Here is a 17,514-nt window from a genome sequence, read left to right on the forward strand (position 1 = left end):
AGGACAAATATAAATATTCTTTTTCTTTCACATACAGTAACCCTAACCACCGCTGACATTGCATGTGGGGAAAAAAGCCCCAATGATAAAACAGTTCAGGTTCTTTTTTTTTTACTCCATTGCCAAGCTTAGAATAAACAAACTAGTTGACACACCCATATCTCCACATCCTCAAATTCAGCTTTTCACCTGAAAGAAAAGAAAAACATTTAAGAGAAATACAACAAATAATGTTAATGAGGAGTCATTTTGTTGAAATGCAGTATTATTTTGTTTATAGGTAAGTGGGTTTTAAATAATTTTAACTTCCAAATCACTAAAAATGTTAAGGCAGCAAATCCTGAAAGTAATTAAGTATTGGGGCTGGGTGTTTCCCCATAGGATTCCTTTTTGAGTGCTTGCATGGAAATAGGAGTGTCGCTCCCAAACTCAGACTTCTGGCATAAATGGCATTCCTGAAGATGTAGTGGTGCTGCCTTAGTTAAAACAGCAGGAGCACTGTTACTAATTCAAAGGCTCAATTTCATTCCAGAATAAAGACTTTCCAATTCACAAAGTCTCAGTACATTACAGAGGCTTGTTTAGTCATTATGTACACTGACATTTTTCTGCAGTTGTAATTGTGCTTCGTGAGACTCTTAGTGACATTTCTATACTCAAATTAGGCTTAATACTAATTACCCGCACCCAGTAATGCCATTTAAAATGGATGCTAGTAATATGATTGTTCCAGTTCTTCAAATTTTCTGAAGATGACCGTGACCAAATAGAATGTTTGAAATATGTGTTGACTCATTTGATCGTTGTTGTACATGTGACAAATCAGTTCAGAACTAACATTTCATTCTACTTGGAATTTATGAAGGTCTGTTTTCTTTTCATAACCTTTAAATTGTTTTCCTGTCTTAAATTCAAAAACTTAATTTGTCTGTGTGATACGATGACGAGGCAGGCTGTAAATCTGCTCCGTCTGTTAAAGCAGAGTCCGCAGAGGAAGAAGACACTGCTGAGGATATGAGAGCTGTGGCAGGCCAGCCCCATGTTCAGCATGGCATTTAAATTGTACGCCCTGATTTAGGCATGAGGCCTCTTAGTGCACCAACCGAGACCTCCCCCTGCGTATGAGTGTGTGGCTAAACGTGAATTCGTTACCACCAAACGAAGGCCAAGAAAACTCATTCTGCTGACTCAGCATGACAAGACCTTGCTTCTTGCATTAAGTCCGAGAGAACCTGTGCTAGCGGCGCTGTTTACTGGAGCTATCTGCTTTGCACAGAACTCAAATTCCAATTATGTGCAGCAATAACAATAGTAATAAACCAAAACACATTGGTGTCTCTGACCTAGCCCTGCTGGTATTTTTATCACTTCACTTCTATCACAGCTCTGTGGTTTCAGCTGGACACATACAGTACTGTGTATGTTCTTATTTTGTCAGTTGTTGTCATATTGTGTTAACTGTTAAACAACTGTTCTGTTCCTGGCTTAAAGTAAGTCTAAAGGGACCACCCAGAAGCCTGAAAATAGAAAAATTCCTTTGATCACAATAGAATCTAAACAGGGCCTGAATTCTGTACAGTGGTTTGAACAAACACATTTAGTATTAAATATTTTATTGAAATGAAATGAAGAGGTAAACAGACCTTGTAATATATTGTCAATGCATTAAGTAGCATTACTATAGTAATAAGACTACAATTGATGTTCTGTGTATGTATGTTAATACTAACATTTGTCTGTTGCTTTTTTCCATAAAACTTTGAAATTACCCTCCCTGCAACTCCATAGTATGTAGATGGAAAACCAGTACAGCCTGTTGTAGAACAAGAGGTATATTAACTGTAAACTCTCTTAACATCTATCTGTGTGATGTGCTGTGATGTGCCCGTGTTTTCATTTTGTCTTCATTTTCTTTTTAAAATGTTTGCGTAGTTCCAGTACTGACAAACTCTGAGAACAGGGATTTGAGAGGGAAATCCTTGGGGTTTTTTTATCCGAAAGGTTTTACGTGAGGTTAGAAGCTGAAGTCAGTCAATTTTAGCAAATACAGTGCTAATGGAATAAGCAATTTCTCTACTCATGTAATTGTTGGTACAAGTCCGGATGGACTCCTGCAGTTGGCAAAACAGGAGCAGGGGTTGAGAACTGAGGAACCTGAACTGCGGTAATAGTGTAACAAAGATCCCTCTAGGCCTTGAAATAAGACTAGATAAAGCAGTGGTTATCTCATTAAGTATGTCATGTATCATCCTGTCACAGACAATGTTTTCAATGTTTTAAAAGGATTTTGTTAGAAGGGGGTTGCTAAACAGGAGCGTAGGGTGTGTTTCTGTGCACTAGACATGCTTCCTGTATTTTCAGTACAGACTTGTCCTACACAACCTCCTTTCTGATACGGAAATGTTTACCAATATGAGCTTATTCCCAACACACATTGCATGTACACCACTCCCACTAATGTCAACTGGAGTTGCAGGTTCATTGCTTCTCTGGAAAAGCCTCTATACCCCTAGTTCTGACAGCTGTGGGATATACGTGTTTGCCCAGAGCAATGGCTCCTGCACCTTTGCATTTGGATTCGATATTGAAGAAGTCTCAACATGCCGTTTCCAAAACAGTAACAAGTACCTCTCTGAAACACATCCTTTGGCTGGAAAAGTATCTTGTCAGGCTCAAGTCTGTCAAATTTATATGCAAGTTCTAATCTGCCCTTGTACAAGGGGCAAGATCCCCAAGTAGCTGATCACTGAAAAACCAAATGCAAGGAAAATTAAGCGATATGCTATTTTTAGCAAAGCCTACGCCCCTGTTCCCTTTCAATACAACACACTGAGACTCTGAGGAGCACCGCCTGTGGGCTTTGCTGCTGGAGGAAGGTCCTTCCAGCGTGAGTAACCTCACTGATGCTACGTCTGCCATAGCTGCAGGCAAACGTACGTTAGGCTCTGATTTTAGCTTGATGGGGACAACAATTGTAGAGTCAGCAGCCCTTCAGACTCGCCCTAAAACACAGCTCAGTGTCTGCTTTTTTTTCCCCAGCATATATCAGAAGCATACCTGGGTCTTAGGTTCCATTATAGAATTGGCAATTCCATAGTTAGCTGTGTATTTGGCATCTATCTGTTTAGCTATAGTTATTTTTCTAAAATCTCGCATTTGTAATGTTACCTATACAAAGGGATCTTAATTCTTACAAAAGCTAAATTTCTGTGCCCTAACTTGGTTGTTGATTCTTTTACTGTTATTAATGGTGGTTGGCAGATATGCTTGACAAAATTTGAGTTATACAAATACTTTTGGCTTAAATTCCAGCAAGATACAATTGTGAGGCAGAAACATAGACAGTCTGGTGAAAAATAGGGGAAAACATTGACAGAGCAAAGAATGGGCTGAGGAGTAAGTAAATGCATTTCTGGCACTGTCACAACTGACCTTGGAAGGACCAAATTATTACTTAGTGCCAGGGTCCTAGAGAAAAGGGAGACAGCTAGAAAAATTCTTATGACAAACCAGATAATACTCAACATATATTTTAATGTAATACACAGCCTGGCTGAAGTGGGTGGGGAAGATGAGGGAAGAGAAGGCTGTGTCTTAGCTAGAAAACTTTTGTCAGTGACTGTTGGATTTAAATGGAATTATCTGTAAGAAGGAACATGGAGGTGGTGGTGTCCTCTTGGACCACAATCTTCAAATACTTTTTCTCAACTTTTAAAATACTGTGTGCTGGATTGCAAATGCTATGGGTGATTTGATTTTGCATTTACTTCTTTTCTTTTTCCCTCTTTAAAATAACCAGAGTAAGCCACTTGTGAAAGGCAGCAAGTATCAAACCTTGCCGGGGAAGCTGCCTCGGCCCGTACAGAACGGAGAGCAGGGAACACACAATTCGCCAGACGGGGGTGGCATGAACGACGAGGACAGCGGCGTCCTGGGCCTAAGTGCGTATCCACGCCTCTTTGAGAGGGTTGCGTAGGAGGGGAAAAGGCAAACTGAGGGACTGGGACATAGCATGGTATGTCAGCTGCTCTGCCAGAACAAGGGACTGTGACGTTCACATGATTCAGTTAGGGAAGGTTCCTTTCTTTAAACAATGTACAGAAAATATTCCACATTCGCTCACTGGAGAGTAAAGGATGGCTTTAAGTTCGAGCGTTCTTTTCTCTTGCATTTGATGGTGCAATTTGCTGACATCATTGATAGTGTAAGTAATGAAGAGGCACTGTTTTGGAGATTGTGGGGAAAGCATTCTGAAAGTCAACAAATCCGTAACTGAAAACTGGAACTGTCAGACATGCAAACATACTGACAATGTGAATAGGCAGTATTTTTTCCAGACACACTTCCATTCCTCCCCTGAGCTTGCTGATCTCTTTTCTTAAAAAACGCACAGCCAAATACATCGCCAATGCTTTTAAAAAACGTACACCAGATTAGCGCATTAAATGACACAAACCACCCCTCCCTGGCCATCCCACTGCCTTTCAGTGTGTGAAACTTCACAGCATAACTAGCACTAATGCGCACGTTTCAGGCAAAAATCCTAGTATCAGCACTGTTGGTTGCTGTAGCTTGTGGGGACCCACAAGTGAAAAATTGACTTGCCAGGTGGAGAAAAACATCAGTGGATTCTGAAAATACAAGTATATTGTTATTCCACAACCAGAGCCATGTGTGGAAGCTCATATTAATTTCTTTTCAGTGACGCCTTAAGCACGGATTTAATGACAAAAAGTATTATGGTGAGGCACAGAACCAGGTATCTGCCTGAAGACCATGGGAGCTCAGGCACGGGATACCCTTGTGATTTTGACGTGCTCCTGGCCTTTAAAAGTTATGGTGGGGTGGTTTTGTTTGACGGGCTTTTATTTGTTTTAAGGCCTTGTGGTCAGAAAAGCTGCTGTAGGGTCTCAAGATTTCAATAGGTTGTGGGTCATTCAGGGTTTTTTAAAGTTTTTGTGTGATTGTGACATTGTAGGCAATGCATGAGCCATGCTGTTACATCTTTAACTGGAGGATTATCCAAGGTTGGGTGATCTTGTAAAGGAAAATGTTCTTTTTCTAGAAACAAGCAATGATTCCTTAAATACACTGAATTAGCAGAAATTTTTATGCAGGTTGGGTTGTTCCTTGCACGTGCAGTAAACTCACTACACCTCCAATTCTGTATTTCAGAGGTATTTGATGTAATCTTAGACATTGCTTCATTTCACATACTCTGCAGGCTTTGTGGAGCTCTGTAGTATACGCTTAATGTGTTTAAAACTGTCTAAGAACAGTTTACAGAAAACCCCAAACAAAAAATAAACGATCATCCCTGTCTATTTTAAGATGACCTGCACAGAATTCTTGGGGCTTGTGCACACCGATGCATATTCACTCCCATGACCAGCGTAACTGCTTCTTTTCTTTTGGTTTCTGCTTTTACTGCTTAGCTTACTTCTTTGCTCTCCTGTAACTTTATGTTGCTGGTGTTTTATATCTTCTTTGCTTTTTCATCTGGCTTTCTGCTTCTTGGGATGACTGAAGATCGCATCAGGAGTGTCAGTGCACCCGTGCTAGGTACTGTATCCGATCAAGATGCAACTTTTAACATGAATTTTGCTGCTTACTTTTTTCCTTTCCTTTTTCCCTCCCTTTTTTCTCTATGAAATACTAATACCAAGTGGGCCATCCAGACTGAATTCCTTAAGTGCAATGCTGAAATGAAGCAACAGCTTTGCTGTATGGCATTCAGACGGGATTTCTTTTTAAGATACCTGTTCCGGGTTTCATTCTGTTTGCAGTGAAATCAACAGAAAAATTCCCACTGAATTTGATGGAGGAGTTATGGTGTTAAGAATAGGCAAGGCAAGAGTCTGAAGTCCTTAAATTAATTAAAATCAATACAAATGACTGAAATAATACTATTTTACCCAATGTTTTACTATTTTCTTTTTTGTATCAAATGTACAGCTACATTATTTTTTTTTTACCCTCTGGGCATGTGGGGTTTTTTTATAAAAGAACAATTTTATAGGTATCTTTACTTTTTTACTATGTTCTGCATTTAAATATTAGTCTCCCAGGTAACAACTTTGTTACTCACTAGTGTGAAATGTGGCTGTATTACTGTTCTTAACCCAGGAGAAACAGAGAACATGGATGGTACAGCAATCTCAGATGACCTTTCCCCTCTTTCCTCGGGAACGGATTCAAGTCCACAATCTCCATTGTCTCCAGAAAATAGAAAGAGTCCAAAAGGGATCAAGAAAATCTGGGGAAAGTAAGGTCTTTTTTAATTTTTTTTATTTTTTTTTTTTTATTTCCCTGTCAAAGCGTTTCAGCTGAGAATTAATCCACTTCTCCACAAAAGCTACACTATCTACAGCAAGAATAAAGTAAAATCCAGGAAAAGTAGAGAAAGCAGCTCTGTGATTGTATGGGTGGGTCTCTCTGCACAGGGGTGTAGCGAAATGGGTGGCAGTGTTCCCAGCATCAGGCTGTTGGAAGAAATAAAGACACTCTCCTGTCATCGTAGTGCTAATAATTTAGGATGCCAACAGTTTCATTAGCTATGAAAAATTATGGTAAGTTGTTCATTACAGAAGGGATCAGGTAAAAAAAAAAAAGACTGAAAACAGAAGAAACAAAAAACAGGGGGCTGAGTTTTACCATGTTCACTTTATCTGCTTCAGGACAGCAGGTATTTACAAGTCTGGTCTCCAGTGCGGATTATTATTTGGATTGAAGGGTTATGGCTACTCGGCAGAGCTTTTTGCATTGCTCAGAAGTTAGGTCTAGACAGCGTTTGCCTGGAACTTCTTCAGCTACCCCTTGAATTAGATGTTTGTGGTTTACAGGAAGATTGATACAGCTTCTAGTTGTCACTCTAGTTTCCATACGAAACAAATGTTCTCTGTTGCAAGCTAATAGTACTGTCGTGGCACTCTTGTCTTGAAAGAATAAGAAGAACTCAGTCAGGTAACTTCCCTGCAGACGATCTGGGTCTGGCAGAGTTTCGAAGAGGTGGTCTCCGTGCAACAGCTGGCCCTCGGTTATCCAGATCAAAGGAAACCAAAGGCCAGAAAAGGTAACGGTTCCTTCTTTACGTGGCACAGCGTATTGTGCAGTGTTGTTAAATGTGCTGAACAGCCAAACCCTCCTCTTGTAAATACTTTTTTTCCCAATGTGCTTCATTGCACATGGAATTCTACAACACGTGGAAAGAATTTCTCTGGTAGAAAATGCATCCCGAGTAGCTCCCCTGCCTGCGCTCCTTCAGCTGCAGGTTGCAGCACTGGCTGCTCGCTGGAGTGTCAAAAATGTCACCTTGTAAAGAACAAGCAAACTTAGCGTCATCGCCTATAGGAATATCTGCAAAGTGATAAGCAAGTCCCGTTTTCGTCTTTTCAAATAGAAAATGGGAAATTCTTAGGCACCCCCCTGCCCCCAGCTGCTCACACATTGAGGCTGGGCAGCCAACTGGACAGGCCCCTGGTACCACAGCACTCGCTGCGAGAAGGGCGCTCAGCTCTTACTGCGCACAGCACACAGCACGCTAGCACATACACTGTGTTACTGCCTCTGGCACACAGTGAGCTTTCTGCTAATAACCATCATTCTTTCCTTTAAGATTTTTCAAACATTTTTTGTACTTTTCAGTGACTACAATGCTCCATTTGCTCAGTGGAGCACTGAAAGAGTTTGTAACTGGCTTGAGGACTTTGGTCTCGGCCAGTACGTCATTTTTGCACGGCAGTGGGTGACTTCAGGCCATACGCTGTTAACTGCGACACCTCAGGACATGGAAAAGGTAATAACCTGGAACTGTTTCTCTCAAGCAGCCATACCTATGCTGATTCTGTACAGCGGAATTGGCAGGACTATCTTTCTGAAACATGCAGTACCAATTTTTGTAGATACCTAACGAGGTGAAAAGAGCCAGAGACAAGGTAAACTGTTTGTTAATGGTTGCTGTTGCAGGAAATGGGAATAAAGCATCCACTGCACAGGAAGAAATTAGTTTTGGCCATTAAATCAATAAATGCAAAACAGGATGAGAAGTCTGCACAACTTGATCACATCTGGGTGACACGTAAGTGCTTGAACTGTCATGGAACTGTTTGGAAAGGAATTTCCCCCACCCCTATGGATGGGCTGCCTGATACATGTTCGTTTAAGCAGTTACTAAACGTCTTTGTAAGAGCACTAAGTTTCAATATAGTAGAATGAGGACTTCTGTGTTCTTCCTGACACCCCAATACACAGCTGTACGGTATGATCTCCCATGGGGAACTCTGTCATTCAGGTTGCAGGGAAGGAAGGGTGGGGGGCTCAGGCTAGCCAGAGCTACGTTACGCTGCAGAAGGTATGTGCTCAGTCACACACTGTTAGTAAAATATCCCAGGGGTATCACTGACAAAGCTGTTTGGTGGGAATTGCTTTTAGGCTTCTGGTAAGAGGCTGTCCTTTGAAAGGTGACTGGGTAGAACGAGCTACCTGAATGCCTCAGAAGCAGCCAGCCTAGACAAGAAGGGGTGAAGGGCTTCATTGTCACTGATCTGGATTTGGGCACTCCCTTGTTCTTGCATCTGCAGGATGGCTTGATGATATTGGTTTGCCTCAGTACAAAGACCAGTTTCATGAGTCCAGAGTTGATGGGAGAATGTTGCAGTACTTAACTGTGGTAAGCTAAACCCCTTTTTCCTCAGTTTAACCAAATTTAACTTCAGAATGAGCAAAGACTTTTACAGTTTTCCTCTGAATGTGAGCAGTTAAAGAATTTTTTGCAAGACAAATATTGCCTGTAGTAACTCATTCGTGTTGTCTAGTCCATGATACTATTCCTAAGGTAGATCAAATAAGTTGCAGGGTATGTTAGAGCTAACTTCTGCAGACTTTCCTTTCAATACCATGGAGCACACCACAATTAAAGGTAAAATGAGCTGTTTTACGTGCAGCTTCTGGAGTGTGTGGTTCTCCACACCAAGTTAGCAACAATATTCAGTAAACTAAAGATAAGCAGCAAATCCAGTAATTTGTACAGCTCTGACCACATTAGCAGCAAACCATGCACTACACAGAGCCATGGTGTTTTCTTGCAGTTTCCCTGCCTAGGTTCAGATAATTAAGTATTTGTTTTTGTTAACTGTGCTATGAAAAAAATGCCAATTTAGCTGTTATCAAAAGTACAGCCTTATCTATGCTGCTTGAGGAGCCTTTGTTACAGGAGCATGGTCGCTGCCGTTCCATGGTCAGGTGTGTTGCTAGCTGCACTGGCCCCACCCACAACAGGATCTCAGCCAGATCAGAAACAGTACAAATATTTTAAAACTATCCATGAGCCTGGATTTCACTTAATTGGCTACAAGCTCTCCTTCATTCTTTAGCCAGGTCTTGCTATGGTGCAATGTCTAAAAAAAAAAAAAACCACCACCACCACCACACAACAAAAAACAAACAAGAAGAACAACAAAAACCCCCACCCTAAAAACCTTAAAATAGAAACTTACTTTACCTAAACCACAGTTACTGTGGTTTGTATAAAACTACACAGCAAGCTTAAAATCTTTCTTCTTGGGGAAAGTACCTGTTTTGGTGTGTATTCTGTGCCACTTACAAGGCGCTCTCCTTTACAGAATGACCTCCTCTTTCTGAAAGTCACCAGTCAGCTGCATCATCTGAGTATTAAATGTGCCATTCATGTGCTGCATGTCAACAGTTTTAACCCCCACTGTCTACGCAGGAGACCAGTTGAGGAGGTAAAAGTACGTTTAAATAAATTAATTTAAGCACCAGTTACCAGATTCCAGCCAAAGGGGACAAAGCCAGCAGTGCACCGTGATACAATAGACTCACTGCTACCAGGGCGGTGTGTCCAAAGCAGTAGTTACGCTGCTTTCCAGCCCTGGAATGTAACATGTACTCGCTGATAACAAAAATCTACTCAGTCCTTAAGTGCCTGAACCACTTATTAGTTGAATCTCATGCACTTCCCTTTAGAAATTATTTGCTTAGCTTAAAGAAGTTAATTCAGCTTCCAAGAGAAGAATTTGGAATGTTTTTTCTTTGCCTGTCCTAACTTTTTAACTCTCAAAGGCTGTAAGGTTTTTGCCTTACCTGGTCAGCACAGCTTATTCTCTTAGTATTAAAGACTGACAATAATACTGTTCTCAAAACGCGCCCTTTTTTACACCTAGCATCTGTAACCTCTGCTGTTAGACTGCTGATGTGATGTGTGGGGTTTTGTCTGTACTAGACTGCGCCATCTCATCAGAGGATGCTTGAAAAGGCCTTCAGCAGAAACGGTATCTTAGAATCAGGGAGAAAACACTGCTCTATTAGAGGAACGAGTGTTTATCTGGACTGAGGATACCTGTTGTGACCATGCAGTGACAGTGCAGGCTATAGCGTCATCATCTTTTCTGGTTACTTCAACAGAACAACGTTTCGCCTTCTGAAGTAGTGCAGTGGTCCAACCACAGAGTGATGGAATGGCTCAGGTCGGTTGACCTGGCAGAATACGCACCAAACCTTCGAGGAAGCGGAGTGCACGGTGGCCTGATTGTAAGAATTTGTTTTAACATCTTACTGCGTATCTACTGAAAACTGACAGACTGTAATATAAAGCATCTTTGATCTGCTGTTTGTCAAGCAGGAGGAAACAAATACCGCTGCAGTATGACAGCATGATCAGGCCTTCTGAAGAGCCTCTTCATCTGATCCAAGCATCTTAATTTTACAAAGGAAAACAAAAAAGGAACTGCTAAAACATTTTTTATAACCAAAGCTGAGCCATGCATGAGTGTTTAACAGCAGTACATAAAAACCCCCAAAACCAAACTGTACTGGGGAAAAGTAGGAAAAATTGATAAGGCATAAAGTGTTTCTTTGAGTGGTTTTAATAGAATTCTAAGCCACAGTAAATAACTGTCGTGAACTCCCGGCAGTCTTGCCAGCAGTCAGGAAGGAGATTTTTTTTTAATTCAAAACATTCAGAACTATTTGCAGCTTAGTAAAGTCAGAGTTCTGAAATACCTGATTCTAGTGCTGTAGAATTTTTGCAAAATAAAATAGAAAAAATTGTGCTAAGATTAAGTTTATACTCCAAGTAGAGCCGAAAATTCTGAAAACAAACTTGTTCAATCCAAACAGAAGGCTTGATGCTAAATATAAATACGTATTTGCCTGATCACGCTCTGCACTTAGTGCCTGTTTTCATCTATTTTCCATTCAAACTCTAGCGAGTACCGTATCATGAGTAAGTTAGCCACAAGTCTAATGTAGATAGATAGCTTAGTAAGAATGAGGAATTCTTGATAAGCACTGTAATGGTTTACTATTGCAAATATTTAACCATATTAAACTAAATATTCTGCCATTTTTTAATAGATTCTCGAACCTCGCTTCAATGGTGACACGCTGGCAATACTGCTGAATATTCCGCCTCAAAAGACCCTACTGCGGCGCCACCTAACAACCAATTTTAACGTATTAATTGGACCAGAGGCACAACAAGAAAAGAGAGAAATAATGGAGTCAGCAGCATACACACCTCTGACCACCACTGCCAAAGTTCGGGTAAGTTCTGCTTTCAAAAAGGAGGTATTTCAGAATTTCACACTTCCCCTCCCCTGTTTTATAAAGGCAGTAAGGGACAAACATGGGCAGGAGGAGGTCAGTTCTAGAAGGAGCGTTATATTTTCCTTAACTCCAGATGCCAAAATACTTAATTTGTAGCTGTTTAAATCAGCTTCTGAAATAAGCATGCAATCCCTTCTGCCTTGTCTCAGAAGGAACACCCTCTGACCGTATTTAACATCAACTGTAGCTCCTAATTTGAGAACAATTAATTTAGTTCAGAATCTATGTACTTGAAGGACGAGGGTAGAGCAGTAAATCAAAAAGGAGAGGATTTTGAGTGTTTAAAGGACAACCTTACTTTTCTTACTTATAAACCTGTTTTGTTGTCTTCTTATTTTAGCCAAAGAAACTTGGATTTTCACATTTTGGAAACTTAAGGAAAAAGAAATTTGATGAATCGACAGACTACATCTGTCCCATGGATGCAAATCCAGCTGCTACGAACGGTACTCAGAAGAACTACGGCGGATACAAAGGACTGAGTCCATTCACTGACCGGGAACTGGATCAGGTGGGACAGACAGCCTGACGCCACTCATGTCATCCTCCCCATGCATTCCACAGCTTGCACATAACCACGTGTTAGCATGTAACAACGGGTTTGCTCCATCCGCATGAACTCATGGAGAAGGATTGGCTACGAACTCTAGAACGAGTTCTGTACTAAGAATGTCAGTTGTTTTTAATCAACATCATAATAAATTCATCCATCTTCAAGCCCTTTTTCAGGAATCTAACACCTTTACACTATGAAGATCGATGTATTTTGACAATTAAGGTGGTGGTTACAGTAAATACAAAACTTTTTTACTTCTAACTTTCATAATCTCAGTATGGCACACTACTTCTTTCGTTATCTTTATGGGTGGTTTTTAATGTAATAAATTTATTTGGACTAATTTGTACAAAGCTGTCAAGTTATAGGTCAAAGTACAACTGGATCGTATATTTTTAACAGACATTGATCAAAGAATCCAACTGAATTTTTCTTTCATGCTGTACAGTGGGGAGTAGTTACACTTAGATGGTATATGTGACAGCAATGAACAAGATTACTAATAAACCAGTACTTAAATAATTCACTTGTGTTATGCAGTAGTGAACTTGTGAATGAAACTGCCTAGACATCATACAGACAAATGATGAAGACTAAAAACCATCAAATTTTTTCAACTTTGCTGTTGTGTAAAGGGATGTAAACCCTGAAAAATGGAGCTCCTGGAGACTTGTGTGAACTCTGGCAACACACAAGAGCGAGGCGGAGGCAGCTGGGGTGAACTGTCCTATCTCCAGTGACCTTAAGTGAGAGGAAAATATTTTAAGCTTGATAAGAGAAGGGTCGCAAAATCAAAAAGACTAACCGAAAGGAATTTTTTCATTTGCATGGTTTACTGCATCTAACATCTCATTTGTGTTCGTTACCTAACCATTGTCTTTTTCAGTGTACACCTTAGTGGAACACAGAACTGTTCCCAAGGAGGCACCATACCAAATCCCGATGGTAATTCAGTGAGGATGTCCACTTGCGCGGTTAAGAGCTGCCAGTGAATGCATTGACGTTGAGCCAAGAGCTTACGCCAGGCAGTTCTGCAAGCATTACAACAATACTGATTTCTCTCTAGCAGCATAGTCTTTCAGTTAAGCATGACTTCTGAGCATGTGGTCATGCAGTGAAGTCCCAATGCCCTAGAACTGATAACTTTTTTATAGAAAAATGGGTAGGACTGTCATGAAGGACTCCTACCTCTTGCCTGCAAAAGAAAACTACCAGAAGTATAGTAAGTGTTACAGCATCTGGAAAATACTACTCTTCATTGATACTTCCAGTTAAGCTTTTTCTTTTCTTGTGTGAATTACAGCTCAGGTTTCATGGACTCAATCAATCTTCATCAGGATTCACTCTTCCTATCGTTAAATGCCTTTTCACGTACCTTACAGCATGGAGGCATTTTTGTTACTGTGCAGAAATCGGAGCTTTTAAACTTGTCACAACCTTGTTTGTCCAGGCACAGACACCTCCCAAAGATGCATGTAGAGTGAATAAAACTGCACCTACTGTCTGATTTGAATTAGTTCCTGAATACTTTTACAGATGGAACATTCAGAAGGAACAGTAATGCAAATAGGGGCTCTTTCCCAAGGCATAAGCCATCTTACGGTAGGTACTGATTTCACTCTTGTTTTAATCACAAATGTATTCTGCTAGAATTCAGTGAAAGTCAGTCATTGCTGGTGGTAGTTAAGAGTAAGAGGGTCACTATTCTTGTTAAATATCCTCATTGCACTTTTGCAGTCCAAAAAACCCTGCTTTTAAATCGCACCAGAAATGGTTTCGTTTAGGCCTATTTTAAGTTTTCACAAACTGTATCTCTGTGACCCAATGACAGATATTCATCTCCTTAAATGAAAACCATTCTTCAAAGATTTTGCAACTCAGCACCATCAAATGCCTCAGTCATAGCAAAGTCTAGCAAAGAGGTACAGGCTTGAAAATTGACATGAGCTAAAACTCCACGGAAAACAAAAACAATAACTCACTATTAATTCCTGACTCCATAGCAAATGATTTTTTTTTAAAAAAAAAAAAGTTGACTGAAAGGTATAACGAAGAATTACATAACGTAGTTGAGTCGCATGTCCCACACAAACCTCTGTGAGAACTTCCTCAAGCAAATAATAGTTCGTTTAAAGCTGCATTCAAGAAATTCCTTTGAAGTCTATGTGGCTCTAACCCCCTCTGTTGTGAATCTGGTCTCATTACAGCTGGATTTCTTTAACTTCAGGCCTCTAACGGGACACACTTACTCGTTCACATCTTGTTTTTTCAGACGATGTTAAGCCGAGATGAAATGCTGAATGACAGCAGATTTTTAACTCCTACCTTTGAAGACTGGAGATGATGTTTCAACGTGACCAAGAACACTAGTAGTACCTCATGCCTGTCCGGGGGGGGCCAGAAGCAGCCCGATGCTGCAGTGCAGAAAAGCTTTACCTCCTTTCTGCCAGCAAGACCTGCCACATAGCATTTACCCTTGTCAGTGCAGCAACACGTTACAGGGAACGCTCCTCCGCCCTGTTGTCTGCATCGCGTCCTGGGACACGGGTGTTGCGAGAGACGCGGCACCTGCATCCAGAGTCTGGAAAGCCAAGACTGGCAACGTGTTTTACCCTTTTCTTCAGTTGTCTTTTACATGGTATGTTTATGTACTGTTATGTGAAAGATCTTTTGTAGTTTTTTTGTATAATTAACTTGTAATGCAGGAATCGTTAATTCTCTGTGGTACCATGCAGACTCATCGGAGCCACCTAGAAATTCAGATGGATGCTGGTGGGTGCAGCGGTAATGGCTCACTAACTACTGCTGCAGTCTTGCCAGAGACTGTTTCCCATAAAATAATTTTAATCTCTCATCCCTTTCATTAGCATGTGTCCTGCCCTCTTTTTCTCTTAAGTGCAGTGTAGAATGGGAAGAACGGAACATAATACTGCCTGTCAAGCCCTTGGTTTTACCAGAAGAGGGCATGTTCAGAAATCTTCACCTAACTTGGAAAGATGCTGAACAACTACAGCAGGAAATGTAACTTTGAGACTATCAGAAAAACTGATGGACTCAAAAGCTGGTGCTTCATTTGAAATGATTTTTTTTAATTGTGTTATTTTTTACATGTGCACTAGGATGTTCACTATCAAGGAGAAATCGCAAGATTTAATTAACGTAAAATGTAACTAAGGATGGTGTTCACTGCTCTGTAGGGTAAGCGCAACAGAATTTCCAGCATGATCCATTGTTTGGTTTTTAATGACAGTTCTTTAACTAGAACTACTGAATGGGCTCTTTCTGTACACTGGTATTTTGTCTAAAAGGGCTAGTACTGACACCCACGTGCAAGCATCAGGATGCTCATAAGCCTTCTGAACAGTCAAAATGGTTCAGGCAAAGTTTTCTGAGCCCCAAACCTGGTTGGTCTGAAGCACAGTACTGGCTCTCAGGAAGAAAGGGGTGGTAATAAGCCTATTTTCTTTCCCTAGTTACACCTAATTAAACACATGGCTGCAAACAGCCCAGAGGACTGGACATTACAGGAGGAACCCTTTTGTAACGTTTGCATGAGAACAGGTGATGTTGTAAACAATATTGCCCTTCACTGGCCATTCTCTTTTCATTCCAGCTATAGATACATTTCCATAGAATGCTTTATTTAGCAGTAGGAGACAAACATTACTGCTCTGTGATGTGTAAAATGTGGCTAAGGAACATCAGGCAAGTACCATAATAAAACAAATATTTGTTTCTTTAAAACACCTGACAGAATAGATCTGTTGCTATTCTTCTGAACTAGGTACGAGTCCAGCGCTGTTACAGAGGGAAATACAGCCTCTCGCTACTGACGAGGGGCTGTTCCAGGGTGGAAGCGTCTCCTTTACAGCAGCAATTACTTGTGGCATCTGTTAACATGTGCCTCCCATGTATTCATGAAGCATTAACAAGATACCTTAGTAAAGAGGGAAATGCCAGAAAAGAAATCTGCTCAGTTGTGACGAGAAGACTTGGTACACGGATGGTTTGCATTACTCTCTCCCTGCTGGCTGCAGGGTGTTGGTTTACATACAAATACAGCCTGAGGGCAGGTCACTCCTAGCCACACCCCTCCCAAATAAAGGGGGAAATCTCCGGTAAAGTCCAGAGTATGCAGGCAGGGCCCTTGGAGAGCTATCAGTGGCACTTCTTAAAGGTTACCCAATTCTAGCCCTTACTCCACGAGGACTCATGACAGACCCTGCACTGTATGGTCAGATTTTAGAAGCTAAACACGATTTTTATTGTCCAAAATGGTAAAACCCAAGGCAATTTTTTTTCAGTCACTGAACAATTAAATGATAATGAAAAATCCAAAGGAATGAGAAGTCAGTCTACATCAGCAAATTAAAAGCGCTTAATAAAAGGTATTAAATGTACCAGTCAAGTACATCTTCAATCCGGCAATACAATCCACACGAGTGACCAGGTCACATACTACCAGCACTTGAAACACTTTGTCAGGTTAATTAGCCAGCAGACTTTTACAGCACTACGAATAGGATAAGCTGCTCCAACAGAGGCCACCTTAATATCACTGGGATATTCCAAGCAGATTTTCAGATTTCTTTTGATGATATATTTATAACTCAGTGTGTTGTTGTGCTAGCTTTGCTGTGATCAATCTACAAAAGTATTGGATTTGTTTTTAATATATATAGTAAGAAATCCTAATTAGCATAACACTGGCATAAATGCGTATTTTTTGACTGTTAGTTATGAATAAATTCTGATTTGTCCTCCATCTCTTGCTGACTGTGGAATGATTCCAACAAATACTTGTGACTCATCTCTCATTAGGGACAGAGTCACAGAATCCCTATGTCTCTCCTTGCATTATTGCTACAAATAACTGATGAATACAAACCCCTATGCCAATTTTTAACTAGTAGATTCCTTTTCTTTTGCTTTAGATGAATAAAAGTATTTAGTAAATGTATTCATTAGCTCTGAAGAAACAAGCCTTCTGGCTCCGGGATTTGTCAGACCCTAAAACAAATGTAGTATAAACCAATTCCTGGAAGGGAACATGCAGTACTTCCGGCACTGAAGACAGAGTTTGTGATAAAGACACCGAGATGAGGCATTAGCTGAGTGTAAGATTGACTCAGCATAGCTTACAATAGGAAGTAAGTCGCCACGTTTTCTCATAAGCAAAGGAAATTTCTGAAACTGCCAAGAGAGCGAGCAGTATGCATTCAAATGATGTAACGTCGCTGGATAATTGCGTCTGTATATGCAGCCCAAAACTTCCATATCGAGTTGGCAGTGATCGTTTAGCTAAGGCTGTTTGTTAGAAGACAGCGTGAGTT

The 17,514-nt window shown here is 40.6% G+C and overlaps 1 protein-coding gene across 2 annotated transcripts in view; it reads left to right on the forward strand.

Annotated features, from left to right (window-relative positions):
- Positions 1–14,525, forward strand: part of PPFIBP2 (PPFIB scaffold protein 2) — an 84,058-nt gene extending 69,533 nt beyond the window's left edge. Inside the window, exons 17-30 of one of the 2 annotated variants that reach the window (XM_086471929.1) lie at positions 1,789–1,830; positions 3,800–3,941; positions 5,530–5,562; positions 6,127–6,265; positions 6,944–7,072; positions 7,645–7,795; positions 7,966–8,077; positions 8,580–8,668; positions 9,621–9,743; positions 10,423–10,548; positions 11,374–11,562; positions 11,966–12,136; positions 13,718–13,783; positions 14,454–14,525. In XM_086471929.1, coding sequence (XP_086328055.1) covers positions 1,789–1,830; positions 3,800–3,941; positions 5,530–5,562; positions 6,127–6,265; positions 6,944–7,072; positions 7,645–7,795; positions 7,966–8,077; positions 8,580–8,668; positions 9,621–9,743; positions 10,423–10,548; positions 11,374–11,562; positions 11,966–12,136; positions 13,718–13,783; positions 14,454–14,525 — 1,584 coding nt within the window. Of the gene's footprint in view, positions 1–1,788; positions 1,831–3,799; positions 3,942–5,529; positions 5,563–6,126; positions 6,266–6,943; positions 7,073–7,644; positions 7,796–7,965; positions 8,078–8,579; positions 8,669–9,620; positions 9,744–10,422; positions 10,549–11,373; positions 11,563–11,965; positions 12,155–13,717; positions 13,784–14,453 lie in introns of those variants that run through there. The other variant, XM_086471930.1, reaches the window with a different exon arrangement.
- Positions 14,526–17,514: the final 2,989 nt, after the last annotated feature.

Source organism: Leptosomus discolor, chromosome 12 (assembly GCF_034619465.1).
Source record: "Leptosomus discolor isolate bLepDis1 chromosome 12, bLepDis1.hap2, whole genome shotgun sequence".
Lineage (NCBI taxonomy): Eukaryota > Metazoa > Chordata > Aves > Leptosomiformes > Leptosomidae > Leptosomus > Leptosomus discolor.